Below are 23418 nucleotides of genomic sequence, written 5' to 3'. Positions count from 1 at the left end.
CAGGACTGTGTTCTGGGTAAATAGCCTCCTTTGAAAAGAAACACTTGTGAAATCGTACCTCTACTGTATACAAGAGGTATGATAACATTTATGTCTGTTTTGCTAATTTTACCTGGGTGGACATAGCAGTCATACCTTCTCTAGTGTTAATTAATGTGTAGATTATCCTGTTACCATTCTCTTCCTGAAACACAGCAGAGGATAGCCCTTAAAATAATCTGCATATTCCAAGTGTGTATTCTTTATGGACATCTTTTTATGAATATTTCTGTGTTGAATGCTAGCTGTTATGTTGAGTCTTCCTCATCATTCTAATGCCTTTACCATCTTGTATCATTGTAGAAAACATCACAGTGATACTTCATATACAATAAGGAATACATACACTTATATTTGCAGATTCTGGATATCTGGGGAAATATTATGTTTAGTACAATAGTTGCTGTATATTTGCTGTTGTAGAAAATGACAGGGAGTTTCTGAAAGGAATTATGCACAGGAAAGGATATCCTTGCCTCAAACAAAGTGAAAGCATAATCCCACAAGTCTTCTCTGAATGTTAGGCATCTGTCCAGTGTTTTTCCACTGTGTTTGCATTGCATTGATCGCAAGAGTCATCAAAAACCTTTGCCAGGATTATGTTAATTCTAATTGAACCCCCAATCCTAAATCTGAGGTCTTTCCATTGTTTCTTCACAGATGTGCTGTCTCAAAAGCAGTTGCATCACAAAATCACAGACTATACACTGGAAATGACACTTGGAGGTCATCTAATCCAGTTCCCTGCTCAAAGCAGGGCTAACTCCAGAGGCAGATCAAGGTGCTAAGGATTATTTGGTGTGTAGGTATCTCAGGATTATGTGCTGTCTTTTAGCTAGTTCCTCAAGCTTAGGTAAATCAGTACACAAAATCATTATCTCTGGGAGAACTGCAGAATCAGTACCTACTTGTCTGAAGTGTAGGTGGAGCTACCATCATGTGTGTTGGTGCAAAGCTTGTTAGAATATACCTGAGACTATGCCTGCCGTGGAGAAAAAACATCCTTACAGTGATTCAATAATTCACCTTTGTTCCTTTTCTGTGCATTACTTAGATGACATAATAAAAAAGTGCTAGAGTAAGTCTCTATTCTCTCTTGAGGGCACCAACACTGGGATCTGCATGCCAGTGCTGGATCACCTGTCTTGCCGGGAGCTCTATTCAGCCTGCAGTGTTTTTAAGGAAGTAGAAGGTCATGGTGAAATCTCAGTGTTCATCTGAGCAGGGCCTGTTCAATGACCATTCTCATTCAAAGCAAAGAAAATCTCGAGAGCTCTATTTGCTTTTCCCACTGCAGATGAAGGAATGGGCTCCTAGTGAAAGTATGGATGGAATAGGCTTTCAAAGAGGTGTTTGAAGAGGGGAAGTGAGGAGCTATTTCTGTGTGAACTGGTCAGCCATACCCCCTTTTGAAGTCTCACTGACAGAAGGGCTTTGGCAGTGGGAAGGCAACCATGCAGTGGGGATGAGTGGTAGTCACATCTCTCTGCACCCAGCAAAGCAAGATCTGCAGTCACATTTGTGCAAGCTCACCAGCAAAGGAACAGGGGCTGCTCAGCCCAGCCCAATCCACAACAAGAAAAGAATCATCCCTCCAGTACACCTCAAACAGTCCACACTATTGTTCTTCAGCCTAGTCAGTATTTCTAGTTCTCTAAAGGAGGGCTACTAACATTTGGAAAGTCTCTACACACAAGGTCTTTCCAAACACTCCTCTCTCATTTCCCTTGGGCTGGAAATCATTTCAGATGTGCCAGCTGGTGCTCAGCCCCTGGGCTGATTCCAGCACCCGTGCCTAGTTTTATGTCAAAGTGAGCTGGCTGAGCCTGTGGGACATTACAGTGTGGCCTGATGCAGGTGGTGCTTGGAAAGGTGCTGCCTGACTTCTGCCAGGAGGTGGAAAGCAGCAGTGTCAGAGCTGAGTGGTGGCAAAGCAGTGATTTCCAGTTCCTTCTGATGTTTGTTTCTTGGTGAGTGAGTAACATTTTAAAGAATATTTTTAATGCTTGTGGTAGTAGCAAGGAGTTGCTTTGCATGTTTCTTTTGTCTTGAATTTTAGTATGTATGCTGCTAAAGATATAGTTACCCCTGCACTCCAGCAGAACCCCCAAAATAGGGACCGGTCAGCTGGATAATTGCCTGCTCTGGATGTAGAATGAAATCTCTCATGTGGCATTTTCTGGACTGCTTATTTTCCAGTGAAAAAAATTTTCGTTTGATATAAATATGTTGTTCAGTTTCTAGAGAACCCTGTCTTTTGTTTTCTTCTTGTGCATTGTTCTTATTACTAAACAAACAAACAAAAAAAAAAAAACCAAAAAAAAACCCCAAAAACCCAAAACAGAGCAGTAACATAATTTCACAGCTGAAGAATGCAGACTTTCTTCTTCCCAGGAAAAAGTTAAAAGGAAAGACAAATTGTATTTAGTTCTGTTAAGTAACCAAGGAAATTCTTTTAGAGAACAGTGCTATGTTTTGCCCCTCAAAGGTATTCTGTGTAACTAGCATAATTAATTATGCAGTTATTCACAATGAAGAACAAGTATATTTCATTCACCTTATTTTGCAAAAAGAAAAAGAAAGGGTCCTCAATCTGTCAAGTGCAATGTAAATAAGAATTGAGGATTGTTTCTGAGCTCTGAAAATAGAGCAGAGATGGGAAGTTGTGGGATAAGGATTGTCTCATGTCCAGTGATGGCAACAGTAGAAGAGAGAATAAATGGTTTATTTGCAGTCATCGTTGTAGCTTTCAGTTAGAGCCTGGTTTATATTCAAAGCTCTTGCCAAACATTTGCTTTTGCCAGTTTCAGGATTATTTATCATCTTGGATTGACAGAATAAGCTTGGGGCCCGTGATGTAAGTCAGATGTCTAAATCTGATTTTGCATTGGGAGCAGAGTGGGTTTTCCCAGCCTAATAAGCCAGAACTTGGTCTGTCAAAGATGTCTGCCATCAGGGATTAGAGAATTAATGAAGTCTGACTCTTGTCTGTGGAGGTTGTTTTTGAGAGCAGCACTACTCTGTGGCCATTAAAAATGGGCCAGCATCCTTTCAGTGTCTTTCTTCAGCAGGGTTGCCTCTTTCATAGCTGTCTACTATGGCTCCTTTTCTAGCACCTTCCACATGACCAGCTGCCCTCAGGGGGTTCTCCCAGCACAACAGGATTGAAGCTCAGGGAGCTAAATGTTGTGCATCCTCTCAGGAGAGAGGAATCCTGAGCTATTGAGAGTTATATTTCTCTGAATGGGTCTTCATGCATGGAGAGGGTGCATGAACTCACAAGCCCAGGCAGAGTTGGCACCTGTTTTCTCATGTGTAAGTACTGGTCTTTCTTCTACTACTTAGTGTTTTATAGGCTGAAGAATTGAAATACTCTTAGGTGGTGCTACTTGTCCCTTGCAGATGAGGAATTATTGAGGAAATCAGGTGAGCTTAGATACAGACTCCCAAAACACCTGCTCTTGAGGAAAGCAGCTTGCACTACAGGCAGTTCTGGGCACTGCCTGTAGTCCTCATCTCTGTGCACTGTCCCAGGTGACACCTTAGCTGTCAGCTCTTTGCTTCCCCTCATGTCTAGTGCAAGTATGCCAAGTGGCTGTGTGCCTGTGAGGAAGCTCTCAGCAGGCTTGTGATGCTCAGAGAGCTCAGAAAGGCTCAGAGAGCCCTCAGGACCTGTCCTCAGGGGGTTTTCCTTGCAGATTCTTCTGGACACTGACAGTATTTCTTTTACCTCGGTCCCTAGATAACTGGGATGTTAGAAAATACATGCTTCAGCTGAAAAATCTCTAGGCCCTTTTCGTGACCTCTAGGAATGTCATCTAGAAATGCTGGATCCCAGCTTACACTGTAATTGTGAGGTTGTGTAAGCATTTGCACCAAGGCACCGTTGTCCAATTTTTTTTTATGTTATAGAGTTTGGACTTGAGTGATTTCTGAAACATTTTACCATCCCCTTAACTCATTCTGAAATATACTTCTGGAAGGAGGCTAAGCAAACCTTTTGTGAAGATCCTCAGAGTAGTGCATGTACTTTATGAAATTTCATGTACAACCCATCATTTGGTTTACCAGCAGGTCTAGATCTACTGCCAGTGATTTCTTTCCCTGTCTGGTATAGAAATTATGTATTTAAATGTAGTCATAATTTCTTCTCAGATTTATCCCCTGAGTTGAATGAGCCTCAGTGGGGATGGGATGCTGTTCCCTCTCCTCCTTTACAGTCTGCTCCCTGCTGTGGCCAGTTTATTCTTACAGAGTTTCTTGGGTAAGTAGGGTCACAACTCCTCAAAAGGGAAGGTTGCACCTGTACTTCCTGAAGACAATGTTGAGCTCTGCTTGCTGAAGAGGTTGGTTCATCATTCTCTGTTGTGGTGTGACAATAACTCCTCTCTGAGCCTTCATGCCTGGGCCTAGATAGATAGACATGCTGATAGTCCTGTTTCTCCTTAGGATCTACAAGGCCCAGAAATCCATGGAGCAGGAGGCTTGTGTGCCTTGCAGGAATTATAGTTGCCTACTGAGTATCTGCCTAAGCAGACTGTCAGAGGCTTGCTGGGGTCGCATGGAGAGAGGATGGCTGTGTGTAAGATCTCATGGTGAGTCAGCTTGCAGGCATATTGGGTTACCTGGTGGAAGCTTGCTGCCAGGGTATTTGATGGTCTTTCCCTTGGCTGCAGCTTTTCTCCAGGTACATCTGATTGAACCTGCAACCAGCATGGGAGGTCATGGAGCAGAGGGATGCTACGGTTCTAGCACAGGCACTGCCCTTGAAGAGCATGATGAGGGTGAGGCTTGTGCTAAAAGAGAGAAATCCAGCAAGTGGTCCTCCTAGGGTAGTGTAAAATGTCTCATCAAGTCAACCCAAACTTTATGTTTTCCCTTTAGACATCAGCCTGTTCCTCAAAAGAACAGACCCACTTCAGAAGGATGGATTCACTGCATGCAGAGAAGAAAAATATATCAGCAGGCCTTTAGGGAACCTAACTTGCTATCTAACTATTTGTTTAAAAAATGCTTATTTTAAAAATCCATAAGATGGCATGGTAACCTTGTGATGACCTATATGAGCTGCAGTATATATGGCTGCTTTGTGACAAAAGTTCTGCAGGCTACTATCTTATAACATTAATTTACCGTGGCCCACTTCAGAAAAAAAGAAGGCATATTAACTTAATTTTTTGAGGTTACAAACCAGTGTTACTGAATAGAAATACTGCCCTAGTATTTCCTTTGAAAATAATATGTTTTTCTCTATGTTTGTTATTTCTACTTCTGCCATGCTAAATAATTGGCCTCAGGCTCCAGTTCTGTGCTTAGCACCCTCAGTAGCACTTATGCATGTGTTTAAGTTTAGGACTGATAACCTGAGAATTGACTGAATTGCAGCCTCGGTGTTAATGCTTTTAATTGCCGTGTAAATCCTGTCTTCCCAATGGCCAGTAGATGGGGCAAGTAGGCCTCCTTATAGTTATGGTTAACTTTGTTTGGGGTATTTTTTTTTTCTTTGAATGCAGGGTTAAAATGTAGCTGTCGTTGGCTCTCAGTTCAACGATCTGGTGTGAAGGCTCTTTACCTTTGTACTGTAAGGGTAAATGACGAACTTTGACGTAACTGCACTATTTTCTTTACAAACATGTGTCGTAAACAATCGTTCTGTTCCTTGAAATTCTGAGATTTAAAATTATGCTCCTTTCTTTACACAGGGATGAAAACAAATCTTTTGAAGGTTTTGTTGTGCAAAATGGAAATGTGCGTTCCCTCCCCAAAACTAGCCAATTGTGAGGTGTTTACAACTCATGGAGATGCAAAGGATCCAAGTTTTAGTCCCTGGTAGTCTTCCACGTGCCTGGAGAGTGGACCAATGGCAAGATCACCTTACTTGCCTTTGGGTAATCAATCCTCTCCTGCTAAAGCTGTTGACACTTTTACACATTTGTTGGTGTACCAGACTTGTACAGACTACATGAGTGGCCATGGTTGCTGACCAAATTTGCTCTTTGCCCATTCTTGCTTCCTGTTAAAACTTCATGTTACATACTTATCTAAAGAGAGGGTGATCCTCAAGTCAGTCACTGAATACTGCCTGTTAAAAAAAGAGCTTTTTATTGAACACATAGGTACACATAGGAACACAGAGGCCTCAGTTTCCCTTTAGCCACAATCATACTTCTGTTTGTTCATCACATTAGTTCCTTAAGTGTGCTCTGCTTTGTCCCAACTTCTTGGAGCTCAGCTTGGTAGTGTGAGTCCTGGAGCAGGCTGTGTTCTTACAGGCAGTGTGATGCAGGTACAAGAACTGTTTTCTGCATTCCACTGAGGCAAGTGACTCCTCAGGTGCAGAGCCCAGGAACAATGGGAAGCTTCTGCTTGTCACATATACCAGCTATGGTTTGCCTATTTGAGTGTATCTTGCCCTTGTGGAAGCAGCTCCCACTGTTCAGCCTTGAGTAAAAGGCAGTGATATTTCTATTCTGTTTTGTTTTAGAGTGGGGAAAGCTGGCTGAGATTGTTCAGTGGCAGGGGTGGGTAAAGAAACCTGTATCTGTACTAAACTGGCCAGGCAAATACAGCATGTTAAAATAAAAGAAAACAGTTTGGCTAAAGATTAAAAAACCAAACAGTCATCAACCCCCAGCTCTTTCTCCTTCAACTTTCGAAAGCTGAAATGGAGGAATAGATGTGAGCCCACCTTCTCAGATATATAGGGAGACCCTCAGCAGCTGGGCTTTAGTTTAGCACAGGGGTCTCTGTGTGCCACCATCTGTCATTATCTGTTTGTGATATCCAAAACTTCTCTGAGTGGGATGGAGCACAGAGGAATTCCTGTCTGGATTGGCATGACTTTCTCCTCTTTCTTGAAGCTGTTATGTGGTAAAATCTAAGATGGATAGTACTGACTGCAGAGGGGAGGTACAAGGCTTAAGCTGGTGTAAACTGAGAGCAGCTCTTTTGCAGACAATGAAAGTAACCAAACTCAACAGATGTCTAAACCAGCAAGAGTCTGGTTTACCATCTCCAAAAATACATTGTTCAGAATCTGGGCATTACTTTAACCTATTCCATACTTGGAGGAGCAATGTGTGTTGTCTGTTTCAAAGGTTGCTCCAGCTTCTCTCTCTTTTGCAGCTTTGCGATGCCCTCAGACCTCATCTCTATCACTGCCCCCTATGTGGTGATGATTCACACAGCACTTCTTGCAGCCAAATTCCTACAGCCTGCAGCAGTCCTGCTTTCTGTACTTTCCAATCTGTCCTCTGACAGTCCTACAGCAAAAATTCCTTTGGCTCCTGCCATATCTACTTTTGCCTTTGAATATTTTTATTGGCTTACTGTGTTTTGAATGAAATGTAAATTCCTCAGTGCTTTTCCAGCCAGTGTTTGCACTTTGTTCATTGTGTATGTCTTGACTGTCCAGCACCCTTTGACTTCCTTGTGGTCTTCCTCTATTTATAATTTTCTTCATATCCTTCCCTGTTCCCAAAGAGATGTTCTCCTCATAAGATAAGCAGTGTTATAAACTCTCAGAGCCTCTGCTTCCACCCTACTTCAGGCCTTCCCTCAAAATCTGGTCATTTCTCTCTGAATTTTCTGGTTTGTGATATGGAAAGAACTGCTTTTAAAGGAACATATTGCTTCTGGGGTAGGTATAAAACATGGCTCAGATGGCACAGGCTCCTCAGGAACATGGGTTTTGACACAAATACCTCATGAGGCAGCTGGAAACACCTACAGCATGCAGTATTTTAGAGTAAACCAACTGTTCAGTGACATGCTGGCCTCTGAGGAAAGCTATGCATGCTGTTAGCCAGAGGTATCTCAGGAGGCCTGAGAGTCTGTCTGCTATTTGGCTCCTTGCAGACAGCAGCTGTTCCACAAGAAGGTGAAACAGGCAATAAATGACTGCATTTACTTGAAGCAAATCAGAGCTCAAACAAAGGCAGTGGTCCAGCCAAGTATGTTTACTGCTCTGGGAATGCTTTTGTGCTGAAGCAGCATCTTTCACCCAAAATCTCTGAACATTCTGAAAACATTAAGAAGGATAGGCTAATGCCTGTGTTTGCAGATGTATTTGAGCCAGGTTTTGGATGCTGCTGTCCATATAGCCTACACTGACTTTGGTACTGCTGTGGCTGCTTGGCCAACCATTTCCTTAACTGCAGAGATGGTTTCTGCAGCTGGTGCCAAGCTCTGGCTGGTGCAGTTATGTTGGTAACAGGACCTGAGCAGACCACTGTGTGACTAGCTCAGGTAGGTACACATGAGTTGTGGTCACTTGAGTAGAAAAATACATTTGTCTTATTTTAAGAGGAAAGAAGATCTGTGACCTGGACTGAAGACAAAAGATCAGTCCCAAAGATACATTTCTCTTTTCTACTGCTGCTTTTGAGGGGAGAGAAATGGGAAAAGTGAAATATTGTGTAGATTGTCACTAGGGAGAATAGGTTCAGGCTAGGTTGTGCCATGTCCAGCTGCTGAGGGAATGTTCAGATAATGTCTGATACAGGAAAATGTCCAGTGACCCAGAAGGGGGAGAAGTAGTCTCTTCATGTGTGTGCATATTTTCCTCATGGACCTCATGGATGCTTCTTTGGATGCTTCTTTTGAGACCCAGAGGTCACCTGTTAATCTGCAAGGCATACAGAAAAGAGCTCTATCTTTAGCCAACAGGAGGGTGTTAATGCAAGGATTTCATGTTGTTTTTCTAGAAAAGAACGTGCTGCCAAATAAATATCACCTGCTCCTGAGTATGTGCCAGGGGTTTGGCAATGAGTTAAGAGCCAGAAGAACTGCACAGCCCTAAACTTTTTCCAGCAGAGCTCTGGAGGCTGATAGCTCCAGAATGACTGAGAGGTGGCTCTGCCTTGCCAGACTATCCCCAGACAACTGGGGTGAATGGCTCTTCCCTGATGGTCTGGTGATCCTCTACTCATTTTTCCTTGACATACAAAAGGGGGCAATCTGAAAATTCTTGGAATAGACCTGTTCCTTCCAACTTCCACACATTTTACTGAGAAACTTGCTTGTTCCCTTCTCATTTGCTTAGCTCACTCCTGGTGGTTTGCTGCAGACATTTCCCCCAGATGACTTTGCTAGAACCACAGTGAAACTGAAGGCACTACCCATGTTCTACTCTGAGCCTCTTAACTACAATTGTTTTCAGTCTGTGGAGAGGGTTTTTTCCTCTCTCTTTCATTCTCTCTGCTCCTTGGCTTCCCACAGTGACAGCCATATCTGTTTGATTTGAGAAAAGTTTTGCATGTGCTATGAGTGGCTCCTTCTGCTAACAATTTGTCTTCTGGAGCCTGTAGCTGCACAGTATAAATAAATTTCACTGTTTTGTACTTTCCCATTCTGTTCTTCTGCTGCTAGCAGTGAGTTGACCTACCCTGTTTTGTTTTTCAAATTTATCTTTCTTTGCCCTTCTTATATGAGGCAAAGTCCCAAGATTAAATTAACAAGGATTCATTATTGATGCATATTTTTTGTTGTTGTTTCGTGTTGCACTTAAAGTTCTGCATAAAATGGGAATTAAAATGCAGATTACATTCTGGAATAGTATTCAGTTTGGTCTTAGGATGAGAAATAAGACTTTATCCCTCTTCAGAAAGTCTAATGGTATGTGCTGATTAGATACCATGCACATAGAAAAAGCATTTTTCAGTCATCCAGCCACATAAACTCAGTGTTTTTATAAACAGTCTTCATTTGGCCCATTTCATGCATGTGTGCTGCTAGAATGACCAGGATGTTTAGCACATCAGACCTTGCTTTGCAGTGGTGAATGCAGGTACTGGAAGTTCTCCAATTGTTGTACTATGCATGCCCCTGCAGCCTCCTGCTCAGAATGTGGTAAATATTTAGAGTGGCTGAGCCCAATTTGGGCTGTGTGCTGTTTTAACTAGATTGTTCCTGCCTGCTTTAAAGCTGGCTTAGGCATTTATCCACCACACCAGAATCACTGTGGATTACATGTACCCCTAATTGGGTATGATGAAGGCCACAGTCATGTTTTCCATGGTTCCAAGCCTGAAGCTTAGAGCACTTGAGGTTGTTTTTACTGCATGAATGTGACTGCATGTGGATTTTAATACAGAGAAAAACATACTGGGACCAGCTAATGAAGTCAGTAAAGTGGTTACATTTGCCTACTTTCTCGGAAATTATCATCATTCCTGTCTTTCTTGGGATGAATAAAAGAAATCTATCAGTCTAGACAATAATATTTTTGTCTATTTTTGTATCTTATTATAGCAAAAATAGGTTTTGAATAATACAAATCAAGTGGCTTTTGTTTTCTCTTCCACTGACTTCTAAGCAAAGTGCACAGGGTAAAAAAGGCAAAGAGAAGCTAACCCATTACCATTTGCATTTTACAAACTAGATCTTAAAAAAAAATACTTGAAGGAGGGGAAATTTGTCACCTTAACATTGCAAATTATGTGAAACCAGTATGTCCTCCCACTACAGCATATGTTTGTGGTGGGTGGGCGGGGGAGATGCAGGGAAGAGGTGATGGTATAAAAATACCTTGTAAAAACAAATGTTTGGCTAGGGGAGAGAGTTTGTCACTTCAGCTAGACTAGAGGGGGAAACCAGACAGACAGGGGGTGGATGGGGGCGTGGGGGGAGGAACTTAAGTCACTTCAGCGAGGTAAATAACTTGACAGTGTCTCAGAAATAGCAGTCAACTAATTAGCTGGAAAAGATCAGGTATTAAACAAGAAGGTAGCCCAGAAAGTTAAGGAGAAAAGCTATTTAAATGAAAAATTAAGACCTTAGGTGAGTTAAGCATGTGACAAATACCAAGCAGAAGGGTGACAGGTAGAAATTCCAAGATAAAGCACCCAGTCTTGCTAGCAGCCACTCTTCCTGCACTTTCATGAACAGAGCAGGATTCTTTTCATATATCCTTCTAATAGGCATGTTAAGACAGATACAAACCAGGGGCTCTATATGGTGACATAAATGCAGCTTTGTAATGCACTGCTAGCAGGGCTCTCTCCCTCCACGTGCCATATGGAACAGTTTGTACACTCCACAGCATCCAGTACCGTGCAAATGCCAGCAGACACCAACATGACCACCCACAGTGGCAGCCAGGGTGGAAAATGACACTTGTCATGCTCGTGGGCAGTTTGTGTGCTGTGGTGGGAGATGACATCCCCACGTCGTGGGACCTGGAGGATGCAGGAGCTGGGGGGAGGGAGGGCCAGGAGGGCCAGCACTCAGTGCTCCCTGTGCAGTTCCAGCTGGATGTAGTAGCTGTCCAAGTCTCCTTCCTATCTGTGATAATTATAGTTTAAATTTGCTTTTAATTACCTTGCCTCAGTGGACAAGCAGGTGCCCAGCCCAAGGAAGAGTGGGTGAGTGTGTGAGAGAAAGAGACATGAGGAAAGAGCAGGCTGGTGAGCTGCCCTTACATCCACTGTTCTGTTACCCACATGTATCCTGTTTTATGGACAGCTTCAGGTGCTGCTTTCCTTTCTACTTATTCCCCATTGCTTTAATCTAGGGAAGTTTAAAAGTGATTTGAATGGACATCTCCATGAAGAGAAGGTGTTTTGCCAAATCAGACAAAACCTGCTCACCTGCTCCCTCTCTTCTTTCCCTTGGTAGTATGTCTTTCTCCTGCCTTGGTGGGTAACTTTTAGGGTTAGATCAACCTCCTCCCTCTTTGTATGGGACCTGCAGGGTATTTTAGCTGAGTAAGCAAGGCTCTGTTGCTGTGAGGGCTTATGCCAGCCAGCTCTGTGCTGACAGACTGGCTGGTGGGGCTTCTGAGGGACAGGCATGGGATTGTTAAAAGTGCAGGACAGGTTTTGAGGTTGGCATATGCTGTGGAAGCTCCTTGGTTCTCAATTTGCAGTCAAGACAGAAGAAGATTCAGGTCTCTTCTCCTCCTCTGACCTAAAACATATCACTGAGGTCTGTTCTGCAGGGTGAAACTTTCCACTAGTAGGTGTTCACACAAATTTGGCTATATCTGGCTATCTTCATATGTTGGTACACAGTCATTTCATACTTACATTCCTTTGAAAAACAATGTGTATTTTCCCCCTCCAACGAATTTCAAAGAAAATATACCAACAGAACATTGATAGAGAACTTTTGCATGCTTCAGTCAGGAAACTGAAACCTAGAATACCTTCTGAGCCCCCATCTGTGCAGCTGCGTGGTTGCTTTGTCCTTCAGGGCTGACTTAGAGTAGCTGTGGGGATTAGTAGTCTGAGTTCCCTGACTTACATGCATGTAATATTAATGAAATATTTTGATGGAAATCTAGCTTTTACATTTCAGATTTGTTTCGTTGCACCAGTTGGTGGATTAAAACTGCCATCACAGCAGCTGCCTGAATATCATGTAACACAACATGCCTTGATGCCTTGTCATATTTCAGTGTTTGCTCACAGCACGAACAGTCCCAAGCATTGTGTTGGTTTTTTACGAAGGTCCACAGTTAGTGAAATAGAGAGGATCTTTTTTCCTTCACTTTCTCACAACCCCCCAAGCTCTCATGCCTTTCTGCTATCCCTTTCACTGATTTAGTGATCCACCCTTTACTGTGCAAGTGCTTGGGGGCACTTTGCACTGTGATAAGCAATGCAGTACAGAAGCCTTTGCAGATGCTTCTGCATGTGGCTTCCTGAACATACTGAGGTCTTCCTGCATATGGGGAGCAGGTAACACTACAATAACTGAAGAGTGGATAGCATAACAGTCACATGAGGTGTACAAATATTCAAGAACTTTTTTTGCTTATCACTAAACCCAAAAACTTTTCATGGAAATTCAGTACTTGTGATGCAACTCTTTGGGGAGTTTCTTATGTGTAGAATGCAATTTCTGATGAAAAGGAGAAAAAGAGAAATATATTGTAGGGTGTTCAATAACCTGATCATTAGGTGATCACTGAGATGTACAAGACCAAGTTCCAAGTTCTCTAGATGAATAAGAAACAGCAATATCAATTAATCTTTCCAGTACTGTAGATAAGTGTCTTAACTGTTGGGCTTTTGAGGAGGATACATGAGTCTGATTTCTGTGGCTTCTTTTTTGCTGGTACTAAAAGTCTATGGTATGAAAATCTTGTTATCCATCCAGATAGAATAATAAAAGTTGTAGGTGTTTTGTGAATGTGAAGCAAAGAGGAAGAAAATGTGTTAATTTATTGGCTCTCTGTGAGAGGAAAGTCTGGGCTTCATTTAAAAGTCAAATGTAGATTTCTTTTTTCTAACTTTGGCTTGTGACAGATCAAGATTTGACATATTCTCATTTTTCCTAGTAAGCTGCTAAGGATTCAGACCAACTTGATGGAAATATACCTTTGACAGATGACAGCAGGATTTCATGAGTGATTTCTACCTCAAGGCGACTGCCCCTTCTCCACAGCCAGCAAGTAGCAATAGCATTTTAAAAGAACGATGTCAGAGAGCAGCTTGGTTTTCTCAGTTGTCATCATTATTTGTTTCTCTCCTGGCCAAACCACCAGAAGCAGGTTAAGGATGACACAAGCTAGCAACAAATCACGGGGTGGAGGACAGAGCATGTGACAATGCCCTGGCTGTGGTGCAAACATTTGAGCTACGTTTCGAAAGCCTGGATTTGTGTTCAGCAGAGTTCACAAGTGAAAAATAAAAGTCTCTGACGATAACAATCAGCAACCTCAATCTCATTAGTGTCTACTCTTCAGAGAAGAGGCTGGAGTGGATCCCATCAAGCTGTGATTTGGTTCAGTGCACTGGGGAAGGTTCCTAGAAGCATTACCCCAGCTTCTTTACACTGTGCGCCGAAGGGGAAAAAAACAACATTTGGCAATTTGTTGTCAATATTTGTATAACTCCTGATGCCACTAAAACTGCATATGTAGGCTTTAAACTAACAAAAACAAAGCCATGGCCAAGCTGGAGAGCTGGATTTGTTTCCATGCACAATTAGGTTTATTTGTTTAGGTCTCATTTTATTTGCTTTCAGATGACTCAGATAGGAGTATTGCAATCCTTTCAAAGTGAAGTAGTGTTCTGTGTATTTTGGGCATTGGGCTTAGCCAAATGTGGAAAGAATTGGCTGCTCAATAGTATTTTCCTATCCAGAGGTTTTTTTTCAAACTTTTGAGAGGAACTGAAGGAATGTCCCTTCCATGCCAGGCTTTCCCCCCCTTCCCCTTCACAGCGTCTCTCTACATTATTGTTAAAGAGCACAGGAATTTTAAAACACTCCTCTGTTGTGCAACTGTTAGCAACTGCTCTTATTAATTGCTTTACCATTATGCTGCATATTTAAATTCTCGCTGGTGTCATCCATAACATGCTGCTGTGAGTATCTTTTAACCCATTCCAATAGAATGGAATCAGTGGAGCCTTGCTCAGAATCTCCCATCCTGCTCGGGCAGCTCTGGGTTTGCTGAAAATGATTTCCTGCATTCATGAAGAGATATGTACATTTTGGCAAGTAGCCAAGCTTTCTGTTGGGAATTAGTCACTAAGGGCAGATTATTTTCCAGTGGACATGCTGGCACGCTATCAGTGTTAAGAGAATTGTCTTAAATCTCAACACCATGGTGTTTCTTTTATCCCCCAGCCCACCAAAAAAACAAAAGAAAACAAAAATGCTGGAGTTTTTTTGTCTCTTCTGTCTTATATGTGTAGGAGGCAATGGCTTTTAAATAGTGCTTTAGGCACCACTATATTTTGGGGGGATTTTTTTCCTTTGATGTCTTCTGATAATTTTGCTTCCAGAAATACTACCTCGGGTGATGTTTAAAATGTAGACAATATGAATAGATCCACAGTTATTTCTATTTCTATTTCTATGAGACATAAAGGATTTCCTGCACTCACCAGAAGTATGCATTTGATTTATAGCCTTCCTTAATGCTCTTCCCACTCACACTCATAAAAGAAATATAGTAACAAAGGCTATTAGACAATCTATTTTAAAGTTTGCCCTGATAAAACCAAACTGGAACTTCATTCAGTCTTAAATGTCAGTTCTAAACTTTGGGATGTTTTTCTAATCAAGAACAATAAACGTGGAAAGTGTCTCAGTGGAACAGAGCCGTGGCTCAGCACGCTGCTGGCCCACTGCTGCACACACACTTCAGGGGCAGATGGGGTTTGCACATCACAGACTCCTCCCCATGCAATAGCTCGCTCTGTGAGACTGCTTGACCCTGGGAGGGACTGAACAATGCTTATGATAGGGGATTTGTTGGAGTTTTATGCTTTTTAGAGGATAGGAACCCAAAATAATTCAATGACAAATGACTCCATTGAGGAGGAATGTAAATCTTCAACTACAATAAAGAAGAAAGAAATAATATAAATTTCCAAGCCTGTGTTAAAAAAACAAAAACCCGAAGAAATAATAACGTGGACAAACTGGATGGTGCCTAGAAATCTGTCCATATGACACTTTGTTTCCCTCCCCTTAGCTAGAGGAGAACTAAGACTGTCAGAATAGATGAAACCCATTTAGTGTCCTTACTGAGCATGGTATCACTTTATAACACCTTCAGGGCATTTCAACGTTGTGCCTGGAAAGCTGTCAGACAACACAGTCCACTGTGCTGCCTGCAGCTCTCCTGCCGTTTCCCCACACCTTTTGCTGTGTGCAGTTCTTCAAGTTTAATCCAAGGCTGAATGAGACTCTGGATTTTACTGGAAGCTGAGGAGGCTGGATCAAGGCCTGTCAGAGTTTATACTCTATGGGCTAGTGTTAAACATGTAATTAGATTATCAAAGTATGGTTTTGATGCAGAAATTAGTTTGACTGCTATTGACTAATAAATATAGAGTTAGTTTTTATAAGCTGAAAATGTGTAACCATTCCAGATGCATATCCTTTGAGTGCAAAGGAAAATATAAAGACAGTACACTGTATTATAGGTCCCTCATCACGTAAGAGACTTCCTATATTAGACTGATTTTTACAGTGTTTGGGCTCCCTTAGTTGCCATGTACAATTAAGTGGCAGGGCAGAGACTTTTTTTGGCAAGTTATATGTATCTTTTGCATTTTTACTTACAAGGGACTGTGAGCTACAGCCAGGCAGGTTGTGATTTCAATCTAAGGTGGTTTCACCCCTTCCTTCCTGCAGATGTGTAGTTGTGTGTAGGCAGATACTTGCTGATGCCTGGCTAGTAATTCAAGTATTGAGACTTGTGGTCTTACCACCACTTCCTGATGTGCTTTACAGGTAAGCCTGAAAGAGGAAAGAGACTCTGGGGAGGAAAATTAGAAGAAAAGAAGTTAAAGAATTAAAGCATCAGCCTTGAAGCTACAAGGCAGTCAGGACACGGAAGGAATCACAGAAAGCAGACTGCACTTCCTCTTCCATGTGATGAGGGACCTGAACAGTTTGAGAATAGTAAAAACTTATGGCTCTGCCAAGCACAAGTAAGATAGTGCACATGTTAATCCTGTGTTATCCTATCCCTCTTTTCCCTAAGACAGAATGAAGTAAGTCTGTATCTAAATGCCTGCTCCTGTTTAACTTCAGGCTAAAGTAAAATACCTCATCCTGCAACATCTCTGGGGGGGTGCAAGTAAATCATAGCCCAGACTAGACATACATGCTTTTCATCTGTTGAGAAATATTTCATCTTAGCTGAGGGTGGAAAGGAGGTGGCTATCAGCCATGAAGGAGTAATTTAAGTCACCTGAACATTAAACATATCCTAATCACTAATGACAGCACCAAATGCTGGGAAGCATGAGGAGAAAGAAGGGTGGAGTAAGATGAACCACCAATGAAGCTTTGAGATCTAAGCATGGCAGAATCCAGTAAGGCTCCAGAGGCTCACAGGAAATTTTGCCTGTTATCCTCTGAAAATGGATTTTTTTCTCGATATCTGAGGCTTGGTACACGTAGTCTGATTTCATCTAATAAAAGAGAGGATAACTGCAGTCTGCTTTGATATACAGGTCCTACTTGTCAAAAACCACTTCTCTCCCCCACTAATGTAGACCAAGCTGTCATGTAAAAAATCAGTTATTTTGATAACCCAGCTTTTTTGTGATGTTTCACTTTCTACTGATAGTCTTTATTACCTTGCCCTGCTCATTTTAAACAGGACATTCAGTCTTCCATGATTAATAACCTTATTACAGTGATATCCGTTTTTTTCCTCATTGCTGGATTTCATAAAGTTGAATTTCCCATCTCTGAACTTCATCAAAAGTGAAGCATACCAGGTATCTTCATTCCAGCAAATTTTTGTATGTTGCCTTTCTTATTGTTACTCACTTCCTTATACTGTATCTATAGCTGTGTGGTCACTCACCAGCAGATAGGAGCTTCCTCTGTATGTGCTCTCAGCTGTGCCTGTAATTAGCAGGTTGCAAAGCCCAACTCATAAACTTGCAGCTGTGGCTTAACACTTCTCTAAAATGGCCATGTAGCTTCCAGTTGGCCCTGAGTGCCCGAACATCTGTCTGCAATGGACCTTATAATAAACCCTGTGAGTCAGTGTACTGGTTTCCTGGACAGAGGAGTGCTGGTGTGCAGTTAAGCAGCCTATTTGTGCCAAGGTGGCACAGGCTTGAGCTGGAAGACGAGTGGAGCTAAATGTCATGTAGGCAGGTCAAGTGAAAGAGGCAGTATATGCAGTGCTGAACAATAAGGCACAAGTAAAGGTAAAACTGCAGGTTGTGAAATCATAGGATTGCAACTTGGGACAAACCTACAGATATGAATGAGGAGAAAATGGCACTGTGTAGGAGAGGAAATCCTTTTCTAACTTCTCTGAACTTACATGCAAAGCAGAATTGCTAGAAATACTCTGAATTTACCCTTTCTTCTCTCCTTTCTTCTCTCTACTATCACTCAGAAAAGTGTGGGTAGGGGACTAAACCACTGTGGAGGTACCCATGCCATTATGGTATCTGCCAGCCATGTGGAGAAAAGCCAGTGTGCCAGAGAGCAACCTGTGGTACAAAACATGCTTGTATGAGTCTGGGGGATATGAAACTCTATGACAATATTTGACCATGCATGGCCAAGCTCTCGCTTCCACATGAAAAGAGGAAACCTCTGTGTTTGTAATTCAAGACAAAAATCCATATTTTCACCCTGCTTTTATTCACCCCGCTAAGTTTTATGACTTAGAGTCTGTTGTGTCTCCTTCTCTTTGTCCCAAGCACCCCACAGAGGAGCCATGCAGGGTCTGCACAGCGCTGCCAGAAGCTGCAGTGCTCCTTGGGAGTGGGTGCTGTGTCTCTTGCTTGCCCTGTGCAAACGCTGTCTAAGCCCAATCTTGCACCTTGTTTAAATGCCTGTGTGCTTGATAAGGGCCCAGATTTCCAGAGGACCATGTATGACAGCTTTGTGTTGCTCTTGGGAGTCAGACATTCTCTCACTATGTTTCAAGGGCACAGGCATCCCAAGAAGTGTTATTCCCAAACTGACACTTTGCTGCAGGGTTTCCACTGGCACGACATCTGCTGATTTCATGCAGGGGTGCTGGCCCATGGACCATGACCACTGGAATGGCCATTTTCAGGAAACCCTAGTTAACCAGACCCTCTGAAATATCCAAAAAGTTTCCAGCTAAAGCAGAAACGGAGCTGTTTGCAATGAAATGTACCCCTTGCATAGTAATGGCTGCATGGAAGGACATTCTCAGAAATAAATGAAAGCCATGCTGGTAGCTGTGGGCACTTTACAGCAGCTCCAAGAGCTCTTTCTGTTTTCCTCAGCTAAAACGGTGCCAGGGTGCTTTTGTTGCCTGACGGGCTGCTGGCAGGAGCCCCCCTTTTGGCTAGTGCTGACTGTAGTGCTGCTGACTGCTGTGATCCTGGCAGCCAGGCTCTGTCCCACCGCCCCTGCCAGGAGCAGGTGGCCTGGGGGGCACCAGCCCTGGGCACCAGGCACCCTCCCAGGGCTGGGGCTGGACCAGGACGTGCTGCTGGGGCAAGGCAGGGCAGGGCTGTGGAGAGCTGGAGACCCATCCTTCTGTGGTTCTGCTGGGGCAGGGACCAGTGAGCCCAGGGGATAATGAAATGGGGTCCTGGACTGGGTGAAATGTGGGAGCCCTGGGAGGTGGCAGTGCCCTCAGGGCCACTTCAGCTCTCCAGCACCAGCTCCAGCCTGTGCAGCTGCTGTGTGGCTGTGGGCCTGGGGATGGACACACCTGCCTGCTCCCTGCTTCCCCCAGGCCTTGTCTGGGTCATAAACCTGGGGTTTAATCCAATACCGGACTGTAATGCTCCTGCCAGAAGAGGGTGGCTGCTGGACTCCGGCTGTGTTCCTGGACAGCTAGAGGTGCTTCAGGAGCACTGATGTCCCTTGGGTGCAGCCAGACAAAATGATCATCTGGCCAGGCAGCAAACAGAGCCATTTGTTAAAGGCGAGTGCAAATCCTCAGCACCAGCCTGGCCTTCTGGATATATCAAAATGCTTGTGCTGGTTTGAATTGAGGTCTCCATGCAAACCCAGACTGAGATTGCCCCTCAGCAGAGCACATTTAAATGGAAAACCAAGCAGAAGGTCAAGCACTCAGTATGTGAAAAGTGATGGCACAGAGAGCTAAACATCTGTAGACACTTGAAAGGATCCCACTGCCATGGTTAGGTAAGTAGGGCCTGAAAATAACCTGCTGCTTAACAACTGCTGAGGAAAAGAGGGCAGGATGGGAGAGGCTTCAATCTGTTTCAGAGGCCTGACTTTCACCTCTGTGCTCATGGCAATATTCTTCATTTGTGCAATATTTTTCACCCAAGAAACAATGCTGTTAATGATGAAATGATACTGCTGATTAACTATTCGGTGTTAGCTTTCCAGTCAGAAAAGTGATGCATTTGTCATACTGAAATGATGTCACTTTGGGAAAGGAATAATGTTTTTGTACTATGAGATAATTAACGTCTTCTATCCCTGAGGGTTTGATTAAACTATCAAGTACCAAGTGACATCTTTGTCATATGACACTTCTTTGGAAACCAGTAGTGCCAGAACAGCATTTCAGTGTATACTTTGGCTAACATTGAGCCACTGCTCCTCCCCAGGGCTGAATTTGTCATGACTCCTGGGCAGTGAGGAATCTTTGGTCTCTTGAGATAGGTTATTTCCTTTTTTGGAGAGAAATAAGAAGACAAAAGCAAGGGATTAATAATTTTGGTTTTTTAGGTAGAATTCCTGCAGCAAGGAATTGTGGTCAATATGAAAAAGCAGTAGCACCGAGACCTTGGGCTGTGTTCCTCAGGAGAAATACTTTGCAATTCACAATAGGTACAAAGGGAGATCCTGTTATTATTATTTTTCTGTAGATGTTTTTGATACAGGTAAGTAACTTTACACCAGTAAAGTTACTTGTATTGAAGGCATTACACTGATAAAATGTGAGGAATGCCCATCTGAGACCAGAGAGGTTAGGTAAAGAAAAGGTAGCAAAAAGGAGAAGAACATACAGATGACAGAAATAAAATATGACACAAATATGAGACAAAACAATTGTTAGGAAATTAATCTAGGAATTACCCCAACACACTGGAAATCTGTGGGTCCTGGTGGTCTGGTAGATTACACTGTCCTAGCTGCTACCACTTCACTTTCAAAAGGTTAAATCTGTCCTGATCCTCAAATGTCTTCAGCCATTATGTTCAAGTTCTCTCAAGCGCTGTGCAAGAAAAATTCATGCACATCAGTTCTGACAGAGTGGTGAATACAGCAGTGCAAAAAAAGAAAGCTTATTAAAACTAAATCTTAAAATCATGTTGCAATTCCATCATGGGTTTTGACATTAAATGAATTTTCATGTAAAAATAAGGGGCAAATATTTGGTTTTGTATTCTTATTTCTTTCCTTATTTTCAGAAAGTGTATCATAAAATTTTATAATGTTCAATTGTCATCACATACAAAGAGCTTACTTCCTGTTCTATAACTTCATCGCTATCAAGGGCACCACAGACATAATGCTTCGTTGCTCCCTAGGTTTCCCAGCTGGAAGGAAGTTTGTTGACTAAGGTAAACAAGAGACATGAAAAAAGTAAAGGAAGACACATCCCCATAATTCTATTGAATTTCTTAAACTCCATTGCAGGATGAAACGAGCAAACACCCAAATGAAATTCAACTTGAAATCTTTTGTTGGATTTTGTTTTAAAACTTTCTGTGTAAAGATTCAATAGGTATTTTAACTCAATCCCTAAACTTCTTTTGGATGAACCTCCGCTTTTAAGATCCAGACATTTTACTGGCAGTAATGTTTGGTTGGTGTTAGAAGACTTCAGGCTTGGATTCCTCAGATTATTTCATTCACCTATGTCAGCCAAAATGCCAGTGAAACAATTTGGGCATGCAGGACTGAAATGGGAAGATTTTGAATTGTTGCCCCATCATTCACAAACTGAAGCTCAGGATATATTTCCTTCTTTTTCACATGCAGTAGAAATTGTCTCTAGTTTCCATGATCTTGAATAAAAATTATTTTGCTGTCAGAATGTGGAAAGCAGAGAAAATGTGAAATGAAAGGTGTTGAGTCCAAACACAGGTGACTCACCACGTTACTACAAAACTCTCCCTAAGAATCTCAGATTTATTTAAGTGTTTTATTAAAGAATTATGTAACTTGATGTCTCTTGTTTTATTTGTTCTAAGGATTTGTGTGTTTCTTAGCAAGAAACGTGGTACTGGAATCTCTCATGGCTTCAAAAAAGGAAGTAGTTTTTTTCTGGGGTAAATTTCCTTGCTTGATAGAAAATATTTGTATATTCTCTCCTTAAGTGAACTTATTTGTGTTGAAAATGAAACCAATTAACTATTGTGGCTTCGGCTAGAGATATGAACTTGTACTATTAGACAAGGAACAAGAGCCATCTTTATTCAGTTGTCCCTGTAATTTATATCCCTGCCCAGGTCACTTTGTCACTATATTGCATTATTCTCTAGGAATCTGGTGCATAGACCTTCAAAGAGCTCCCAGAAAGCGCAAGGTGTGGTGGGTCCCAGAAGATTTCAGAAATCTAAGAACAAAGTCCCACCATTTTCTGGAGGTAGACTGGGGGTAATATCTTTCACTAAACAAAGGCCAAATCTTAAGTTTAGTGTAGACAGAAGCTGAATTTCTTGCAAGACAGCTGTGATTGAAGCAAGTTTTTATGCAGTACCTGTTTACACTCAGGAACACATAGGAGAAAGTGATGATGCCACTTTGGTGCCACTGGTGTCATCATTCTAAGACCAAGACCCTTGTGCACCTATGGAAGGAAAAATAAAATTCACCTGAGCAGCAGCTTTTGACTTTCTCTTATGACTCTCATTAGGTAGGGCTGAATTATTCTGGAAGTTTGAAAGAGTAACTTGGATGTGAGACATCAAAAAGAACGAGGAGTTGTTTATATACCTGTGTGGTGAACTAGTCCTGTTATTGCTGTGGGTGAGTTATCTGACTTTTCGTAAGGAAAAGAGAGTGATAATTTGGACTTTTTTGAGATTTATTTACTTTTCAATGTTAAAGAGCTAAGAGATGGCAGTTTTCACCTCCAGATATCTGAGACTGGGACAATATGCAAAGTTTTGTAGGATTTATTCATGATTGTCTCTAGGCAGCCTGTAGGAGATCAATGAAACATTTTTCATTATCTGAGTTATTGAAATAGGAAAAAACTATTTGAAGTAGTGAGATGTCACTTTTGCACTTTGTAGGCTTACCTTAGTAAAGCAGAAGTGAAATGCACGTTGCCAGAATTTTTAAGAGCTTGGAACTTTTCAGAATCAACCAGGTATTTGTTCTACACATATGGTAGACCTGAGGTGTGTCTGTGTGTCTGCTTTAGCACTTTTGAAAACATTCCCAGACTTCACAGAGACAATCACCTGGTCTATAATATTCTCAGCAGAGGGCAGACAGTGGGATCTGATGTTGCACAGTCTATTTGCTACGATCTGTTACTGCTGGCAACTGTGTATGTGGGATTTATAGGTTAATGTCCTACTCAGAGCTTTGGGAATTCAATCTTCTCATGTTTTTTTTTAAAACAAACTGTCTTTTGCTGAAAAAATTTATAGCAGTATGGCTTCTTATTGTTGGTATATTGAAGAGCACTCAGACTTTTGAAAAGGACCCACATATTTTATTAAGTGATGAAGAAGAGAGTGCATGGAGAGCTGGGGTGGAAACTGAGGCTAAAACTATACCACATTTGAATTTTTAATTTTTTTTTTTCTGTGAGTCTTCTTGGGCCCTTTGCTGAAACTTTTCCTGCTGGACACTTAAATGGAAGTGTTCTGGCCTAAATGGACCTTGTGTCTGAGTCTGGCAATTCCTATATTAAACTATTTCTAGAATGGTTTAATACAAATAAATGAAGGAGCTGACAGTTTATAGAATTTTATTTAACTTATATCCATTTCTTCCCATAATTCTTACATGTGTGGAAAT

General features: G+C 42.0%; 1 protein-coding gene across 2 annotated transcripts in view; it reads left to right on the top strand.

Moving 5' to 3' along the window:
• The window catches only part of RBPJ (recombination signal binding protein for immunoglobulin kappa J region), a 142720-nt gene that overhangs the window by 858 nt on the left and 118444 nt on the right, over positions 1 to 23418 (top strand). Inside the window, exon 1 of one of the 2 annotated variants that reach the window (XM_018925454.3) lies at positions 1929 to 2009. The exons of the other annotated variant lie outside the window; for it this stretch is intronic. Coding sequence (XP_018780999.2) covers positions 1996 to 2009 — 14 coding nt within the window. The 5' untranslated portion in view covers positions 1929 to 1995. Of the gene's footprint in view, positions 1 to 1928; positions 2010 to 23418 lie in introns of those variants that run through there. 2 annotated transcript variants of the gene reach the window in all.

This window comes from Serinus canaria, chromosome 4, assembly GCF_022539315.1.
Source record: "Serinus canaria isolate serCan28SL12 chromosome 4, serCan2020, whole genome shotgun sequence".
NCBI lineage: Eukaryota > Metazoa > Chordata > Aves > Passeriformes > Fringillidae > Serinus > Serinus canaria.
Note: the sequence above shows the minus strand (reverse complement) of the source record. Positions and strands in the feature narration are given on the sequence as shown.